Genomic DNA, 18,357 nt, shown 5'->3' with positions numbered 1-18,357 from the left:
TCTTTGTGGAAATGACTACAATGACTATTCTAGAAGCCTGATGTAAGTGCCGCTGCTCTAGATGATGGAGAATTGGAGGGTAGGATGGGCCGAGATGCCATCTACCAAGCCCCAAACCCCTCAGATGCCCCCGAGGCTCCTCACTAGAACCCCCAGGGTCCCTGGATCTCAGCATAAAAACCTCCCCCGCAAGAAGTCCTTCTAGCGGGGGACCCACAGCCCGCTCTGCGGCTGGGCATTTTTTCCTAGGCCACGCACATGCAGAGTTCCTGGGTCAGGGATGTAACCTGCAGGGACCCGAGCCACAGCAGTGACAGTGCCGAATTCTTAACTACTAGGCCACCAGGGAGCTCCTGCGGCTGGATACTTTTGATGCTGGTCTCCTCGTTCCTGGGCCAGCAGTGTGGACCATGGGGGGTCTTCTAAGTCCCGTAGAAGGACAGGAACAGGGTGGTCTCCAAGATTCTGGAGTTCAGCCCTGGTTAAGCCTGTGTCCCCAGGCGACGCAGAGAAGCCCCCGGTGAGGTCTTCCAGGCACCCCTCACCCCCGTGACTCCAGTTTAGTGGAGGTTAATGGGATCTCTTGTGAGCAAAGGGGGATCTAGTTCTGTTCCTAGGTTAATAATAATAGTAGCAGTAGTACTAAAAATAATAGCCAGCATTTATCAGGTCCTTCCTTCATCCTCCCAGCCATCCTTCCAAGCAGGGGCTTTGTAACCTTAATTTACAGTGGCGTTAAATGGCTTTGCCAAGTTTGTGTTAAGCGGTAGATCAGAGAATTTAACCCAGGCAGGCAGTCTGGCCCCTGAGCCGATGTTTAGGCCACTCATTCTAGGAGGGGGAGAGAGGAAGAGAGAGAGAGAGGGAGGTCTCTTTTCGGAAGTACATAGGGATGCGAACGAGGAGAAAGCTCGGGATGTAACTTATACTCTTTGCACACCTGCTGAGCACGTGCGTGTTGGTGTTTCACATATCACCTGCCCACCCTCAGGCACGTCCACTCAGCTCCTCATGGCCGCTCTGCTTTCAGCCGACATGCATCACACCCTCGGTTTTGCTGCGTGCTTTTCCCATCTGGCCACGGGATGGATTTTTGTTCGCATCCTCCTGCTGGAGGTGCTGAGCGTGGAGGAGAGCTGTGTGTCCTCCAGGCTGTGACCTGTCCACCCCTACCCACCCTGCCATGGCTGGGGGTCCCTGGTGGGGACTTTCCTTCTGAGAAGCCAACTCAGCACTGCTCTGCTCCCAGCACGGGGCCCGTGGGACAACCTATCCAGGGACTTGGATCTTTCAGGGGCTGCCAATTATAAACAGATGCTCCTCCTGGGACCTGCCCAGAGACCACGCAGCTCATGTCTTTGGTGGGACTACACGCCACGGCTGAGGTCCAGCCGTGAGTGCCAGGGCCAGGCATTAGTGTGAGCCCCTCTGGGTGATAACATCAAGGCGGGTGGAGGCACTCAGTTTTCTTTGGTCGGCAGGTTTTTCTAGAGGCCTCCTGGGGCCAGTGCCATGGGACAGCACTCATTGGCTTTTACTCTGTACCTGGCCCAAGCTGGATGCCGAGGTTGCAGATGAAGAGGACCCTCTGGAGGTCCTCTCGAGCTCATGGGGGAGGCAGGGGTGTCCACAAACAGACCCAGCACACTTACACCTGTGCACTATTAATGGTATGAACAAGGGTTGGCATTGGCACTTGGGAACATGGATTCTGAGTCACACTGTGCCTCTGCTTAGAAGCGGTATGATCTTGGGCAAGTCATTGTACCTGTCTGAGCTTCACCTGTAGACTGGAAGAAGTAATCATACCTGTCATGGGATTGTGAGGATAAGAGGAGAAAACACTTGGCAGGCACGGTGCCTGCCCCATGAAAGGGGCTCAGTAGATGTTAGCCATTGTATAGTGGTGTTCTTGTTGCAGAGGTGATGGAAGGAACAGCCAGGGAAGCTTCAGAATTGAGGGGGCATTCAAGTGGGGTTCTGCGGGATGAATAGGAGTCCACAAGTAGCCTTGACATTTGAAACAGAGAAAAATAGTCTGTACTGGGCACTGGCTTGGGCGGCAGAGAACCCGGGATGGGAGAGATTTAATTCCTGCCCTCCCAGGAGCAGAATGTAGACTCACAATGGTGAGACAGGGCCAAGAGCAGTGTGTAATGAATGCATATAAACCAGGAAGCCTGGAGCTCCAGAGAGCTCCTTCATACATTCACTCAGCCCTGGGGAGGGACTTGCAAGCAGTTACCTCACAATGGATGGGAGGTGTGCAGAGGCGCTGCCAGGGGCCTGGGGAGCAAGTGGGAGTTGGACCCACAGTGCTGGCTCGCCCATGTGGAGGTGGTCTGTTTTGGAAATGACCTGTGGGTAGCTTTTATTCTGTCCTCTTTTTTTTTTTTTTTTTTTTTTAAGAACATCAGTGATGGGAGTTCCCATCGTGGCGCAGTGGTTAATGAATCTGACTAGGAACCATGAGGTTGCAAGTTCAATCCCTGGCCTTGCTCAGTGGGTTGAAGATCTGGCATTGCCGTGAGCTGTGGTGTAGGTTGCAGACGTGGCTCAGATCCCGTGTTGGTGTGGCTGTGGTGTAGGCTGGCGGCTACAGCTCCGATTCGACCCCTGGCCTGGGAACCTCCATATGCCGCAGGAACAGCGCTAGAAAAGGCAAAAAGACAAAAAAATAAAATAAAATAAAAATGCAAAAATAAAAGAACATCAGTGATGGTACCTGTCCTTTAGACAAGTGTAGCGAAGCAGCACTCTGATCCCACCAGAGACCACCCCTGTTCCTATGTACCCCTGTGACATCCACCTGCTTTTTACACTTTTAGAGCAGAGATTATCTTCCATGGATAATGCTGCCTCCTTTCCTTCTGACCTATTGCCGTGGCGTGAACTCTCAGCAGTCTAGTCGCTGCAGAAGCGGGTATATGAAGGGGCTGTGCTGTGATTTTCTCAGCTCTTCTTCTCCATGAGACATGATAACAGAAAGCACATGCTGAACACTAGGTGGGTGACCGCTTCTGCATGCTAATCCCCACAAGACCCTATAAAGAGAGGAATATGAATCCCAGCTCTGCCCCTTGATTGCTGTGTGACCTCAGACAAGTTGCTTAGCCTCTCTGAGGTGCAGTTTCCTTAGATATACAATGGCCATGATATAGCCACCTCAGAAACGCCTCACTTTCAGCGACATTCCCCCACTTACTCTTCATCTTGTTTGCTCCTTCCCTTGCTGCCTCCCTGAGCAAGGGCTGTATCTGTCTTGTCTTCCGTGAAGTCCCCACAAGGGCACAGCATGTGCTGATAAGCAGACACCTGAGGCTGTGGACCTGGAGGGAAAGGAGCTGAGGATGGGTGGGAATAAACATGGGTCTAAGGACATTTGGGATTTGGGAGCAGAATTCCCAAAGCTCAGAAAAAAAATCCCATGGTGCCTAGGGTTTCAGGGGTGCATCTGTGGAGGACAAAGTCTCCAGCCCCCCGACCCCCAGTGAGTGTAACTTGGGACAAGCGAATTTAGCTCCTTTGAGCCAGTGTCCTTAGCCGCAAAAAGTGGATCATGAGAGCCTTCAGCTTTGGGCGCAGCTCCGAGGGAGAAGAGGGTGCAATCTTGGCCAGGAGCCCCCGACTGGGCAGGGCAGCCATGTCCAATGTGGCCCCCGCCCATGGGGGGTCCCCCTTCCCTCCTCACGGGGACAGAAGCTGGCCTTTGCCCCCAAGGGGAGGAGAGGCCAGGAGGTGTCAAACCCCCTGAGCTCTTATTTTATAAACCCGGCTTAAGAGTAAATCCCTGGGCTACTGACCCTCCCCAGCTGCTCCCTGTCCTGGGAGTCAATTAAGAGGCCTCTGGGTTGGGTTCCAAGGGCTCATAAATCTGTCCCCTCCCCTGGAGGGCTGCTGACCCCACGCCCCTCTCAGATCCCTGCCTCCTGTCTGCCCAGCCCTCACCCCCGTTCGGGCACCGGGTGGGACTCCTGTCCTGTCAGCTGTGTGGGGTCACATCTAGGCCTGCTGAGCTGTACCTACCCGTTTCCTGGTCAGTGACTCTGGGTCCCCAGAGGGGTCTGGGCACAGGACTGGAGGAGGAGGAAGAGGGACAGTGGCTGCAGCAGCTCCAGCCCAGCAGCACCTACCCGAGAAGGGCCTCCATTCCCTCCACTAGGCTCTCTCCCTCGGCTCCCACCCCAATGACTCAGTTATTTGAAGGATCCGTCAAGGTGCCCAGCCCTGGTCATCCTGTCACCATGGAGAAGCTCCTGGGTCCTAAGATGGGAATATGTCCAGGGACTCTGAGCAGCCCTCAGGGGTTGGAGGAAATGCACAGCAATGCAAAGGCTGCACATGTGCACACACACACACACACACACACACACACACACACGAGCTTACATGTACGCACAGAAGGAATACACAGCGAGGCACACACACAGTAGCCTAAACCCTGTTTTTGTCAGAGGCTAACCCCCTGCCCTGCCTCAAGGGTCCCAGCCTCCAACCTGGCTTCTTGTCCTCATGGTTCCGCCCAGGCTGGTTCTGGGGCCCTGATGAAACTTCAGGTCTCGCTGACTCTTGTTCTAAATAGCCTCTATATTGAAGGTTCGGGATCTCTACGTGGCTCAGTCAAGGAAGCTGGGCCTATCTCCATCTCAGAGAGGCTGTTTAACCACCTCCCACCCTGTGCCACCTGCAGCCCTGAACTTTCATTCATTCACTCAACAAACAGCACTGAGATATGAAATGAAGAAGGCAGAATCAAGGCCCTTAGGGAGCTCCCAGCTCAGAGGGGTGGCGTGAGAAGGACAGAAAGCAGACCTGTCACAGTGCCCGGGACGGGTGGGGGCTCTGAGCACAGCGCATGAGGAGGCCTATCATCCAGACTGCCAGGGGCATTTTCAACAGACTCCGAAAGGAAATGGCCAAACCTCAGTGTTCTGCCTGAGTGAATTCCCCACACACGGAAGACAGAGGGGTACAGCCTTCATTTCACCTGTCTCACCCCAGCCCCTGCTTCCCCTTCCAGGGCATCCTTCCAGCCATGCAGACAGTGCTTGCCTCCCTGGGCCCCTGTCTGCCGTTTCCCAGGCGTCTGGGTGCCCACATCATCCAACAAGTGGCCACCCCCACTTTAAGCTTCCCTTCTCCTTCAACTTATCCATGAGTCCTCAGAGCCCTGAAGGCACCTCTCTGTGTCAGCCAGAGCCATACAAACCCTGGGGTCCTGTTCCCACATGAGCTGGAGGCAGGATGGGGTTAGGCAGGGACCAAAGCAGGAGAAAGGACTTCACCTCAGTGTGACATGCTCAGAAATTAGAAGGATGAATGATGGGGTGGGGTGGAGTGGGTATAAGGATGAGAGGATGGATAGATGAGTGGATGGATGGGTGGGTGGGTGGGAGGGTGGATAGATGAATGAACAGGTGGATGGGTGGATGGATGGATAAGTGGGTGGATGAATGGATGGATGGATGAGCAGGTGGGTGGGTGGATGGATGAATGAGCAGATGGATGGATGGATGGATGGATGAGTGGGTAGATGTGGGTGGACGGATGGATGGATGAGTGGAGTGGATGGGTGGGTGGGTGGATGGATGGATAGAAGGATGGATGAGTGGATGGAGGAAGTGGATGGATGCACAGTGGGTGGGTGGATGGAGGAATAGATGAATGAGCGGATGGGTGGGTGGGTGGATGAATGGATGGGTGGATAGATGAATGGAAAGTTGAGAGGAAGAAAAAATGGATTGAGTGGGGGGATGGATGGATGTGGGGAAGGAGGAGTAGACAAACCAACAAAGGAGGATGGACGGAAACTTGGGTGACAATGATGACATGGCAACAGTGGGCTCTAATCCCCAATTGCCTTCCTAAAACGGAATTTTCTTTCCTTCTTCTCCATGAAGGGAATCGCCCCAGCCTCACCTGGGGGAATACATTCTAAGTCTGATTCGAATGCAACAGACAAGAAAGTGTCCCTTGGAGCCTGTCTAATTGCAGTCCGTTTGCTCTTGACGGATTTTTGTGGTCATGGAGAGAGGCTGATGGAATTCTCCCTTGTAAAGCCCTTCCTATATTTCAAGACTTCAATTAAAAGAAATCAAGCAGTTAGGCAAGGTGGGGTTTTCAAACTGGGCTTTCCCAGAGAGGTTTCAGGGCTTGAAAGAACACTTTTATTTTCCTTTAAGAAATATTTTGAAAGTTTTAAAAACTAATACAAAAAAAAGTCAAATCATGGGGGCCACCAACGCCTTTGTGGGTCCCACCCATTTTGTGCCCTTCGTGATTATGTGAAAGTTCAGAGACCTCAAGGTAAACAACTGATAAACTGTTATCACCAGCAACTGCTTATCTGTGTGACTTTTCTCTGTACCGAGTCCCAGAGCAAAAGAGAGAAATCAGTTAGATTCTGGTCTGGTGTGAGTGGAGTTATATCCCCCACTCCCTTGAAAATATTTGCCTTCCCAGCACAGCCTTTAGCCTTTCTGCTCTCATCTGTCACTTTTAGAGTAAGCAAATAGGGAGTTGGACGTGTAATTTATTCCTTTGACTGGTTTCACATATTGGGATTTCTGTGTCAGGTTTTCTTTTGAAAGGAGGAACTTCATTGATAATTTTAAAAAGAAAAAGAAGAACCAAAAATAGAAACCCATTAGATTAATCCCTAAGGAGGCTTTTATCTCTTCCGTCTCTGATTCTCTCCAGCCCCCTCTGTGCTGATTAAGCTGGGCCTCCGTTTGGGTTCCTGGTTCCACATTACCCAACCCTGGTTAGGGACCCAGAGATGTGTCATGGGAAGGGGTGTCATCTCCCAGAGGTCAAGGCTGAAAATTAGACCAGCCTCTCACCTTGGATGGCCAGACATTCATAAATTTGTCCAACTCCTTTAAGAAGTCCTGTCCTGTAGTTCCTGTTGTGGCTCAGCGGGTTAAGAACCTGACCTAGTGTCCATGAGGATGCAGGTTCAATCCCTGGCCTCGTTCAGTGGGTTAAGGATCCGGCATTGCTGTGGCTGTGGTGTAGGCCGGCAGCTGTAGTTCTGATTTGACCCCTAGCCTGGGAACTTCCATATGCCTCGGGTGCAGCCATAAGGAAAAAAAAAAAAAAATTCCTGGTCTGGCCAGGGTCACCTCCTGGCGAAGTATGTCCTGAGTTTATTAGCTGCAGGGGGAGTTCGTGTTTCCTTTCCACTGGGAGCATGGGGTCCTGTCTTCCTGGCCCTCCTCCTCCTGCCTATGACCGCCGCTGGGGGAAAGGGCAGGCTTTGTTCAGCCTCCAGGCATCTCATGGCCAGAACCTTGCAGGCCATTCGTAAACCTGCCTATAGACGCCTTGGTGAGAAGGCCAGCTTGTTCCTAGCTGAGAGGGTTCTGGAACGTTGCACAAAAAATTCTGACTTGGGCTGGCAGGAGACGTCCTCCTGGAAGGAATACCTAAGAATGTCTTGCAATTGGAGGACACATCCATCAATGAAATGGGTCATAAATGGGCTCAGAAACCCTTGGTTCCCTTCAGAGTAGGCTGTATCCCTTTGAAAACAATCACATTGTGACTTTGCTTTGCCTTCTGTCTTTGAAAGGAATCAGGGAAGCTAGTCCTGGGGCGAATTCCTTGAAATACTGTGTTTCTGATGGCCATCATTGAATCACGATGGTTTCCTTACTGACCGCCCATTCAATTCTGCTCTGTTCTCCTTCCAGATTGTTCTCTGGGGCCGGACTGAGAAATGCCTGAAGGAGACGACGGAGGAGATTCGGCAGATGGGCACCGAGTGCCACTACTTCATCTGCGACGTGGGCAACCGGGAAGAGGTGTACCAGACGGCCAAAGCTGTCCGGGAGAAGGTGAGTGGCCTGGGAGGGTCTGGCCTCAGCTCAGCTGGACATGGGGGAATGCCAGCCAAAGACAGCATTCTCACATGGCCTGGGAGAGAACTCTGCTAATGGCAGAATGGCTGTTTGCTGGGCATCTTGTGTGTGTGTGGTGGGAGGGGGGGTTCTTCTATGAAGCTGGCCCAAGTTGGGTTTGCATGTGTGCGTGTGCGTGTGCGTGTGCGTGTGTGTGTGTGTGTGTGTGTTGCAGGGGGCAGGGACTAGGGGCATAGTTGATTACACAACAGGACTAGTCATCTGTTGTCTCCTTTGGAAGTTTAGACCTTGTTAGTTTCTGTTCTAGATCATGGGAGGCAAGTGTCCCATTGCCTTCTGGGAAAATCCACCCAGTTCCAACCATCTATTCAGACTGAGTGTGCCAGTGAGCTCCAAGAGAGCAGAAACCACCCTGTTGGTTACCTGGCACGTGGTAAATGTTAACTGTGCTTACGTAGCCATTAACTCATTTATTACAGATGTGCTCTGTGCCGTGTTTATTATGTGCCACACATTATTTCTGATTCTCAGGACAACCCTGGTATGGTTATCAGCCCCATCTTTCAATTTTTTTTTTTTTTTATCTTTTTAGGGTCACACCCGCAGCATATGGAAGTTCCCAGGTTAGGTGTCAAATCAGAGCCATAGCTGCTGGCCTACACCATAGCCACAGCAATGCGGGAACTCGAGCCGCATCTGTGACCTACACTACAGCTCACAGCAACACCGGATCCTTAACCCACTGGGGTGGGGCTAGGGATCAAACCTGCATCCTCATGGATACTAGTCGAGTTCATTTCTGCTGAGCCACAATGGGAACTCCCATCTTACAAATGAAGACTGATGCTCCGAGAGGTGATGTGGCTGCCCAAGGCCAGGTCCCTCCCCTCCAGGTGCAGACCACTGGGGCTGGTTGCCCTAATGGCCCTATGGCCCTCTCTCACCCACAGGTGGGTGACATCACCATCCTGGTGAACAATGCCGCTGTGGTCCATGGGAAGAGTCTGATGGACAGTGATGACGATGCCCTTCTCAAGTCCCAGCATATCAACACCCTGGGCCAGTTCTGGGTAAGGTTGTCCTGAGCCAGAGCCGGCCCTGGACGTGGCAGTGATGTGTTCCTTACTTCCGGGGAGCCTGGCAGCCGTAATGGAGTGAGGCTCACCAGGGCTTGGGCTCAGGCTGGGACGGTGGGGGGAATGTCCTAGGGTAGGGTGGCTGGACAAGAGGAATGACCGGCCGGCTCAGAAGGCATCTGGACTTTCTGGAATGTGGGGCTCAGTGTCCTGGGCCCCTGCCCCTCCCATCCCAGGAAAACCCAGTCGCTAGAGTGGGGCATGTGTCCAGGATGGTGTGTTCTCCCTGAGAGCGGGCAGAGGGGCTGCTGGAAGCTGCGGCTGCTGCACGCTGACCTTCCCGCCCATCCTCAGACCACCAAGGCCTTCTTGCCGCGGATGCTGGAGCTGCAGAACGGCCACATCGTGTGTCTCAACTCCGTGCTGGCGCTTTCTGCCATCCCCGGTGCCATCGACTACTGCACGTCCAAGGCCTCAGCCTTCGCCTTCATGGAGAGCCTGACCCTGGGGCTGCTGGACTGTCCGGGGGTCAGCGCCACCACCGTGCTGCCTTTCCACACCAGCACCGAGATGTTTCAGGGCATGAGGGTCAGGTCAGTGGGAGGGGCCCCGCTCCCCTGCCCCGAGTCAAGTCCTCCAGCCGATTGGACCAGAGGAAGGCTCTTATACACCCAGAGAGAGAGAACATTTTACAACAACCCAGAAGCCCTTTATCTCTGGCTTTTGGGTCTCCTATCTCATTCTCCATCTGCGAGGCAGTGGGATGCTTTAGTGGTTTAGGGTCCGCTTCTCAGGTCAGGGGGCTTTACAAAGTACCCACGCTAAGTGCATGCAGTGGAACACTAGCCAGCTATAAGAAGAGAACAAAGCATTGATACCTGAGCAATATAGATGCATCTCGAAAGCATTACGCTGAGTGAAGGAAGCCAGAGACACAAGAGTGCCTGCTGCATGACTCCATCACTCTGAAGTTCTAGAACAGGCAAAACTGGGCTGAGGGGGTAGAAATCAGAACGACGGCCACCCTAGAGAGAAGAGGACATAGCCTGACAGGGAGCACCAGGGAACCTTCTAGGTTTTTAGGAATGTTCTCTCTTCCCGATCTGATGGGGGTTTCCTTGGTAAAAGTTAATCAGACTGTACACTTAAGATGTACACCTTTTGCTGTATGCAAATTAAAGCTTTCTCTCTCTATATATTATACATATATGATAAACTATCATATATTTATGGTACTTTAAAGCAATACCAAAGCCCAACCGCGCCTCTTCCAGATGAGTTAAATCCAAGGAATGGGAATCACTGGTTTATAGCTCATGCTTTGGAGCCAGGCCCCTGGGATGTATGTGACCACGGATCCAATTAGTTCGAGCTCCAGCCTCGGTTGCTAATCTGTAGAATGGGATGATGACGAGATAGTCTACCCTTGGAGTTTCGAGATCGGAGGAAACGGGATCAGGCATGCAGCTCCCTATGTGCTACGTAGTATATTCCCGGTAAAGGGTGCTTTAATGATGTGCACTTGTAAAGGAGCATGGGGCTACAGATAGATGAAAATGGGGAATCATCCAAAAACTATTTTCCCTGTTTTTTGCAATGCAACATACATTTTTTTTTGTCTTTTTGCCTTTTTCTAGGGCCTTTCCTGCAGCATATGGAGGTTCCCAGGCTAGGGGTCCAATTGGAGGTGTAGTCGTCAGCCTACAACACAGCCACAGCAACACAGGATCCGAGCCACGTCTGCAACCTACCCCACAGCTCACGGCAATGCCGGATCCTTAACTCACTGAGCAAGGCCAGGGACCGAACCTACAATCTCATGGTTCCTAGTCGGATTCATTAACCACCGAGCCACAATGGGAACTCCCGGCAACATACATTATTAATTGGCCTCCTAAATTATGTGCATTAAGCTTCTTTAAAAATGAGGATGGCGTAGAAAGTTCATCGTGAGAATTTCATAAGACAGTTGGTGGAAGGCATGTAACAGAGCTCTCCAGGTGATAATTGCTCGGTATACCTTAGTTATTATTGCTGAGTGTGGTTTTGCTGATCAAGAATCAAAACACCAGGTTTTGGAGTTCCCGTTGTGGCTTAGCGGTAATGAACCCAACTAGTATCCATGAGGACTTGCGTTCAATCCCTGGCTTGCTCAGTGGGTTAAGCATCCAGCATTGCCTGTGGTATAGGTCACAGACACAGCTTGGATCCCGCTAGGCGGGCAGCTACAGCTCTGATTCAACCCCTAGCCTGGGAACCTCCATATGCTGCAGGTGCAGCACTAAAAAGACAAATTTTGAATCACACCTCAACTACCGTGTGATTGTGAAATCTTGACTCAGTTTTGTCACCTCTCTGAGCTTTACTTTGCTCATCTGTAACATAGTGGAAATAATATTTACCTTGTAGGATTATAGGGAGGATTAGAAATAACACATGTAACATATCTAGTGCAAAGCCCAGGGCACTCGAGATACTCAGTAGCGAACTGTTGCTCTTATTATTTTTAACTAACAATAAACATCCTCATCAGCACATATGTCATTAATCTCCCCGGCAGAACGTATCTTTGGTTGTCATGGAAGCATATAGATTCTGAATTTAGAGGAGGCTGGATTCGTGTTCCATGTTGGTTTCTCCCCCATGAGGTCTTGGTTTGTTTTCTTTTCATCTGGGAATACAGAGGGTGCTCAATAAATGCATGCTGGATGGGAGTACAGCAGTGGCGACCCGTGGATCTAATTGGGCACCCTAAGCACAGAAGTGAGAGGGGCATTCACAGACCTCTCGTCCCTGCTCCCGTTTCACCTTCTGGCCTAGTTTCTTCTCCATCAGTGTGGTGTAGGTCGCAGATGCAGCTCGGATCTGGCATTGCTGTGGCTGCGGTGTAGGCCGGTGGCTACAGCTCTGATTAGACCCCTAGCCTGGGAACCTCCATATACCGCAGGTGCAGCCCTAGAAAAGACAAAAGACAAAAGACAAAAAAAAAAAAGAAGGAAATCCATGGGCCTCCCACCTGCAGTCATTTTTCCACAGTTGTTCAGCATGTGGGCCAAATTGCAGGGGCCAAATCCCAGTTCTGTGTGACCTTGGGCATGTTCCTTGGCCTTCTTGTGCCGCAGTTTCCTTGTCTCTAAGAAGGGATTGATAACAGTACCCCTGCTTCACAGATTAGGTGTGAATCAACTGCTTAGCCAACTCCTCCTGAAGGAAGAAAAGAGAAGGAAAGGAAAGGAGGAAAGAAAAGAAAAGAGGAGTTCCCATCGTGGCGCAGTGGAAACAAATCCGACTAGTATCCATGAGGATGGGGGTTCGAGCCCTGGCCTTGCTCAGTGGGTTAAGGATCCGGCATTGCCATGAGCTGTGGTGTAGGTCGCAGACGCAGCTCGGATCCCCTGTGGCTGTGGCTGTGGTGTAGGCCGGCAGCTGCAGCTCCAATTCGATCCCTAGCCTGGGAACCTCCATATGCTGCGGGTGTGTCCCTAGAAAGCAAAAAAATAAAAATAAGTATAAATAAATAAATAAGGAAAAGAAAGGAAAAGCAAAGCAAAGCATTGGCTTCCTCTCCAACCATGCTCAGCTGTTTCCCAGCGCTGAGGGTGGGAGGCAGAGGTCTAGGACAAAACGGATGGGCTTTCCGGGCAAGAGTGGCCATGTGGGAGGGGGCTGTTGTTTGTAAATTGCTGTTTACTGATCGTCTATGCTCCAGCCACACCGACAAACCCTGCCGTATTTTCCCACCCCCTCAACCCGCACCTGCAACCCTGTGAGAGCCCTTATCCCCATTTCCCAGATGAGGGAACTGAGGCTACTTGCTCAAGGCCACACCGGCTGAGTGCACTCTTTCCAGGGGTCTCTGCTGCCTTGTGGAAGTTAATGGCTCTGCCAGTTCCCTGTGTAAACACCCCACCCACTGCCAAGAGAAAGGAAAAAGGCATCCCCTGGGTTAGGTTCTCCGGGGTGGGGGTCTTACCAGGAAGGGTGCCCTGAACCCAGGGACCTTGGTCTCTCCATCTTGTCTTCCTGACCCCCCGGCAGCGGCACTGGCCCAGGTGGGGGCTGGAAACCCAGACTGTCCAGGGTGTCTATGGGGTTCCTGTGTCATGAACCGCCTCACACGTTCCTCACCACAAGACCCCCAAGGCCGGCCGTGGCCGACGGTAGGTCCTGGGTGTCTTGGCAGCATATGGTGACAGCCAAGGAAGCACAGCGTGGAGGGTGAGCTCCATGGACTCTCTAAGGCCAACCCAGCTCACACCAGGGGTCCCGGAGTCGCCTTTTCTCAGGGTGACATCAGGCCCAGGGGACTCCTCAGCCTCAGTCCTCCTGGTGCAGAGCAGCTGACCAGCCCCTGTGGGACCAAGGTCGGAGCCGGCAGCCTCAGCCCAGCACCTGGAGGTCCAGGAGGGGCGGGACAAGCAGCAGGCAGGGGAGGGCAGGGACAGCACTGAACTGGGGCTCCTTTGGACCTGGTTTGAATCCCCAGTCCCCCACCTACTCCCCAGAGCTTCAGCTTCCTTCTCTGTCGATTGGAGCAAAGGACACCTGTTGAGCACTTAGCCCAGGCCCCGCACTGAGGGAGCATCCCCTTTGGGCATCAGGTCAGATGCCTATGAACAGGCGTGAGAAGCCCCCAGTGTTTGCTTATTCAGCCATTTGTTCATTCACCCCCCCCCCCCGGGGGGATACGCTCTGCAAATATGTGAATGAATCAATGAATCAAGGAGTGAGCTTGTGAACCAGCAAGCAGGGCAGAGAAGGGTGTCCCCGGCAGAGCCCCAGCCTCCAGGATGGGGCGGACACAGCCGGGGAACGCCACGTCCTCCACCCCTTCAGCAAGCATTTATTGAGCACCTGCTATGTCCTGGACCCAGGGCGCACACCAGGGAGCAAGACCCACCAGACCTCTGCCCCTGGGGAACTCACGGGCTGCTGGGGGAGGCAGGCTGTTCCCGGGAAACAAGCAGACAGGCAGGGCCATTCTAGATGTGATACGTCCCCGTTATCATGGGGACAAGAGCAGAGGCCACTCTCAGTGGACAGCAGAAGAGAGCCAAGGTGATGGGACAACTGGCAAAAGGCCCCGAGATGGGAACGATGTTAAGTGACAGGATAGGCCAGGACAGCTGGGGCAGAGTGAGAAGGGGAGTGGGGCCCAGAGGAAAGAGGGCTGAAGACAGGGGGTGGCGGGGGGGGGTGCGGGGGGAGCAGGGCAGTGACGGGAGGAGTGTGGGGCCTTAAGGAGCCCTCTGAAGTGCTCTGAGAAGCCAGGGTGGGTGGGCTGGGAGGCCTCGAGGGGAGACTCCCTGGGAGGAGGGGTGAGAGGCTCCTGACATGTCTGGGGGAGGCTGGGGAGCAGGGAGAGTGTTCCAAATGGGACTCAGGTCTCCCACACGGGAGCAGCCAGAGCCATGACCCTGACATATGCGCCACGGGGGTCTTACAGCGGGGCACCTGCTCCTTAGGAGAAACCCACACTGTCTCTTCCTGCGGGCAGGTTCCCCAACCTCTTTCCCCCCCTGAAGCCGGAGACGGTGGCCCGGAGGACGGTGGAAGCCGTGCAGCTCAATCAGACCCTCCTCCTGCTCCCGTGGACCATGCATGTCCTCATTATCTTGAAAAGGTACGGGGCCGGGGGAGGAAGCACTGGGTCAGGCTTGTGCTGGCCGTTTCCCCTGCTCCACACAGACTCGGGTGGGGAAGAGGCCTTGGGCAAGAGCAAGTGCCCTGTGATTGATTAGTCATGTCTGCTGTGGGTGTGAAAAAGAGGAGCGGCGGCCTGTGTGGCATGGATTGACTGTCCTTACAACAGAGCGGTAGTTCTCAAACATGTTGGGCTCAGGACCCCTTTACCATCTTGAAAATTACTGAAGAACCCTGGGATTTGCCCCTGTGGCTCAGCAGGTTAAGGACCTGGCATTGTCTCTGTGGCAGCACAGGTTCAATCCCCAGCCCAGTGCCGTGGGTTAAGGATCCAGTGTTGCCAAAGCTGTGGCTCGGAATCATTCCCTGCATATGCCACAAATGCGACCATTAAAAAAAAAATTATTGAAGAACCCAAAGAGTTTTGTGTATGTGAATTGTACCTATTGCATTAGAAATTAAAACTGAGAAAAAGATTTATAGGATTTATACATTTATTCACTTGTAAGTAGCAATCATGAATCTATTCAGGGTTAATATAAGTGATATTTTTATGAAAAGTAAGTATATTTCCCTCCCAAAAAAGAATGTAGTAAAAGAATAACATTGCTGAACATTTTTTGCAAAGCTTTTTATTATCTGACTTAATTGAAGACAAATGGATGCTCATATCTGCTTCTGATTTTAGTCTGTGATGCTGTAGGTTGTGGAGCCTCTGGAAAACTCAACTGTATACTTGTGAGAGAATGAGGGTAAAAAAGTCAAACCGGAGTTTCCTGGTGGCTCGCTGGGTTAAGGATCTGGTGTTGTCACTGCTGTGGCTGGGATTTGATCCCTAGCCAGGGAACTTTTGCATATCATGGGCAAGGCCAAAGGAAAAAAAAAAAAAAAAGGTCAAATCCCATCTCGGTATTATAATAAAATAGTTTGAGAGTTCCCGTTGTGGCACAGTGGAGCTGAATCTGACTGGCATCCATGAGGATGTGGGTTCAATCCCTGGCCTTGCTCAGTGGGTCACGGACCCAGCATTGCTGTGAGTTGTGGTGTAGGTCGAAGACGCAGCTTGGATCCCGCGTTGCTATGGCTGTGGTGTAGGCTGGCAGCTGTAGCACGTTTGGCCCTAAAAAGCAAGAAAAAAAAAGCAAAAATACTTTGATCTCACAGACAGAACTCTGAAGAGATCTCAAGTACCCTCCAAGGGTTCCTGGGCCACACTTTGAGAACTACTGTTCTAGAGACGAACTCCCAGGCCTCGGCAAGTTGAATGGGGTGGGGAGGACAGGGGTCTCAATGTCAAAGGCTCAGGAGTCACAGAAAGGTCGCCGTGCTTGTCAGGTGGGGGTTTCCAGGGCAGGCCACCTTGGGAGGCGGGCTTTACACAGGAGACCACCCTCCAGAATTTTCCCAGCATCACTTCCCTAGAATGTTCCAGACTCTGGGCAGCAACCCCTGCACGTTCTAGCCCCCCACTGAAGGGGCTGTTCCAGGGGCCCCAAGCTCAGTTTCCCTGGGCCTCTCATGCTGCCAGGAAAGCCTCTGCCTGGAGCCCCGAGTGCCCGTGGTCTCTTGGCTCCTCGGGGCCCCCCACCCCCCAGCTGACTGAACCCCTCTGACCTGAAAGGCCTTTCCGGGAAGCGAAGCACCCGAGTGCCTTTATCAGATGTCATCCCCCGGGAAACCAGGTTCCCCTCTGGTGGGGACAGGAGGCCCTGGCATGCAGGCGACTCCTCGGCCTCCCTCAGCACATCCTGACTGTTGCTGAGATGCTCCTTGGGTGCCTCCAGGAGCCCCTAGGAGTCCAGGGACTGGAATCCTCACCAAAGCCAAGCTGACTGTCCACCTCAGGGAGCTTCTTAGATGCCTTTGGGAACATTCTAGAAAAAAGCTGGTTTGCCTAGAACACCTCAGCAGTCTCCGCAGTGAACCTCAGCCTACATTTCTTTTCTACCCGCACCACTTTCCCACAGGAAACAGAGGCTAATTCCTCCCCATGGCCTGCGCTGGGCCCTGTCACCTCCCCTGAGAGAAATCTGCAGGCTCAACTCTAGTGCCACCACCCCCCAGGCAGCCTTCCAGATCGCTCCAGCTGGAAGTGAGGCTTTCCTATCCTGCACCTAGGGTGCAATTTGACTCAAAAGATGGGCCCTGTGCTGAGGGCTGGGGTCAGAGGTGAAATATCTACCCCAGAGGCACTCGAGGGGCTGACAAACAGCAGCCCCAGGGCTCATTGAGAAGCCCAGGAAAGGCCTAGGGGTGAGTCCGGGAGGTATCCCTGGAGGAGGTGACACCCAGTACCTAACTCCTCAGGCCCACATAATGCATAGGGTTTGAATAAGTGGCATTTGGAGTTAATTGAGCTCTGAGATACCTAACGGGCCCTAAAATGCTAAGAATGTGGCTTTGAGGGAATTCCCGTCATGGCTCAGTGGTTAACGAATCCGACTAGGAACTATGAAGTTGTGGGTTTGATCCCTGGCCTCACTCAGTGGGTTAAGGATCCAGCATGGCCGTGAGCTGTGGTGTGGGTCGCAGACATAGCTCGGATCCAGCGTTCCTGTGACTCTGGTGTAGGCTGGCGGCTATAGCACTGATTAGACCCCTAGCCTGGGAACCTCCATATGGTGCAGGTACATAGAAAAAGACAAAGACAAAAAAAAAAAAAAAAAAAAAATGTGGCTTTGAAAGCTTGTTTCTATCACCCACCCTGTACCTTGTAAACAGCTGTTTATCCATTTACTTGAAAGCCCTCCCTCCATGGAGGGTGTGGGGGGGTAGTGGAGGGACCTGGTGTGTGTCGGAGAGGGAACGCGGTACGCTTAGGGGACCTGTCACTCTGCTACCCAGCCACTGGTCCCCCACTGACCATCTCCTCCTCTCCCTCCCCCTCCCCAGCATACTCCCACAGGCTGCCCTCGAGGAGATCCACAGATTCTCAGGAACCTACACCTGCATGAACACTTTCAAAGGGCGCACCTAAAAGCAGGACGCAGGGACGGGCTCGAAAGCTGCGGAACCAGCGGGGACTGGGCACCCAGGCGCACGCCCACGCACCCGCCCCTTGGCACACTTCTGCTGGGTGAGCAGGACTGCTCCTGTCCTGGGGAAGAATCCGGCAGTACCCCCAGGCCAGCCCCAGGACCTTTGCACAGGATCGATGGGCATAACTCTGACACCCGTGGGGAGGCAGGAAACCAGCCAGCAGCCGCCTTGACACTTTTGTATGTTTCTGATTCTCTAGAGTTTATTGTTAAATTGCTTCTCGAGTCTAATGCACATTTCCAGGAGGCTCTGTGCCCATGCACTCCTCCTCCCCCTCCAAAATCCACGCATCCTCAGCTTGTGCAAACTGGTTGAACAGCAGGAACACAAAATAAAGAGAGATGGCTTTTGCGAGTTCCTTTGTTGATATCCTTGATGTCTGGTCCTTAGTGGGCAAGTGGGTGTGGGGAGAACCTGGCCCAACCACAGCAGCCCACCCTTTCAGAGGGAATTGGTCTTGGAGTTCCCGTGGTGGTGCAGTGGAAATGAATTCAACTAGGAACCATGAGGTTGTGGGTTCAATCCCTGGCCTTGCTCAGTGGGTTAAGGATCCAGCATTGCCTTGAGCTGTGGTGTAGGTCGCAGACGTGGCTCAGATCTGCCGTTGCTGTGCCTGTGGTGTAGGACCGGCAGCGGTAGCTCCAATTCAATCCCCAGCCTGGGAACCTCCATGTGCCGTGGGTGCAGTCCTAAAAAGACAGAAAAAAAAAAAAGAGAGAGAGAGAGAGAGAGAGAGA

The 18,357-nt window shown here is 52.7% G+C and overlaps 1 protein-coding gene across 1 annotated transcript in view; it reads left to right on the top strand.

The window, feature by feature from the left end:
* DHRS3 (dehydrogenase/reductase 3) overlaps window positions 1–17,974 on the top strand; it is a 43,107-nt gene extending 25,133 nt beyond the window's left edge. The window contains exons 2-6 of the mRNA XM_021095382.2: window positions 7,695–7,838; window positions 8,813–8,932; window positions 9,293–9,531; window positions 14,436–14,561; window positions 17,474–17,974. Of these exons, the coding sequence (XP_020951041.1) occupies window positions 7,695–7,838; window positions 8,813–8,932; window positions 9,293–9,531; window positions 14,436–14,561; window positions 17,474–17,558 (714 nt within the window). The 3' untranslated portion in view covers window positions 17,559–17,974. The remainder of the gene's footprint in view (window positions 1–7,694; window positions 7,839–8,812; window positions 8,933–9,292; window positions 9,532–14,435; window positions 14,562–17,473) is intronic.
* Window positions 17,975–18,357: the final 383 nt, after the last annotated feature.

This window comes from Sus scrofa, chromosome 6, assembly GCF_054392235.1.
Source record: "Sus scrofa isolate SSC_HxYL_T2T_F1_AM1 chromosome 6, Sscrofa_HxYL_maternal_Yorkshire_Landrace_v2.0, whole genome shotgun sequence".
Classification (NCBI taxonomy): Eukaryota; Metazoa; Chordata; class Mammalia; order Artiodactyla; family Suidae; genus Sus; species Sus scrofa.
This window is presented reverse-complemented; position numbering and strand designations above follow the sequence as displayed.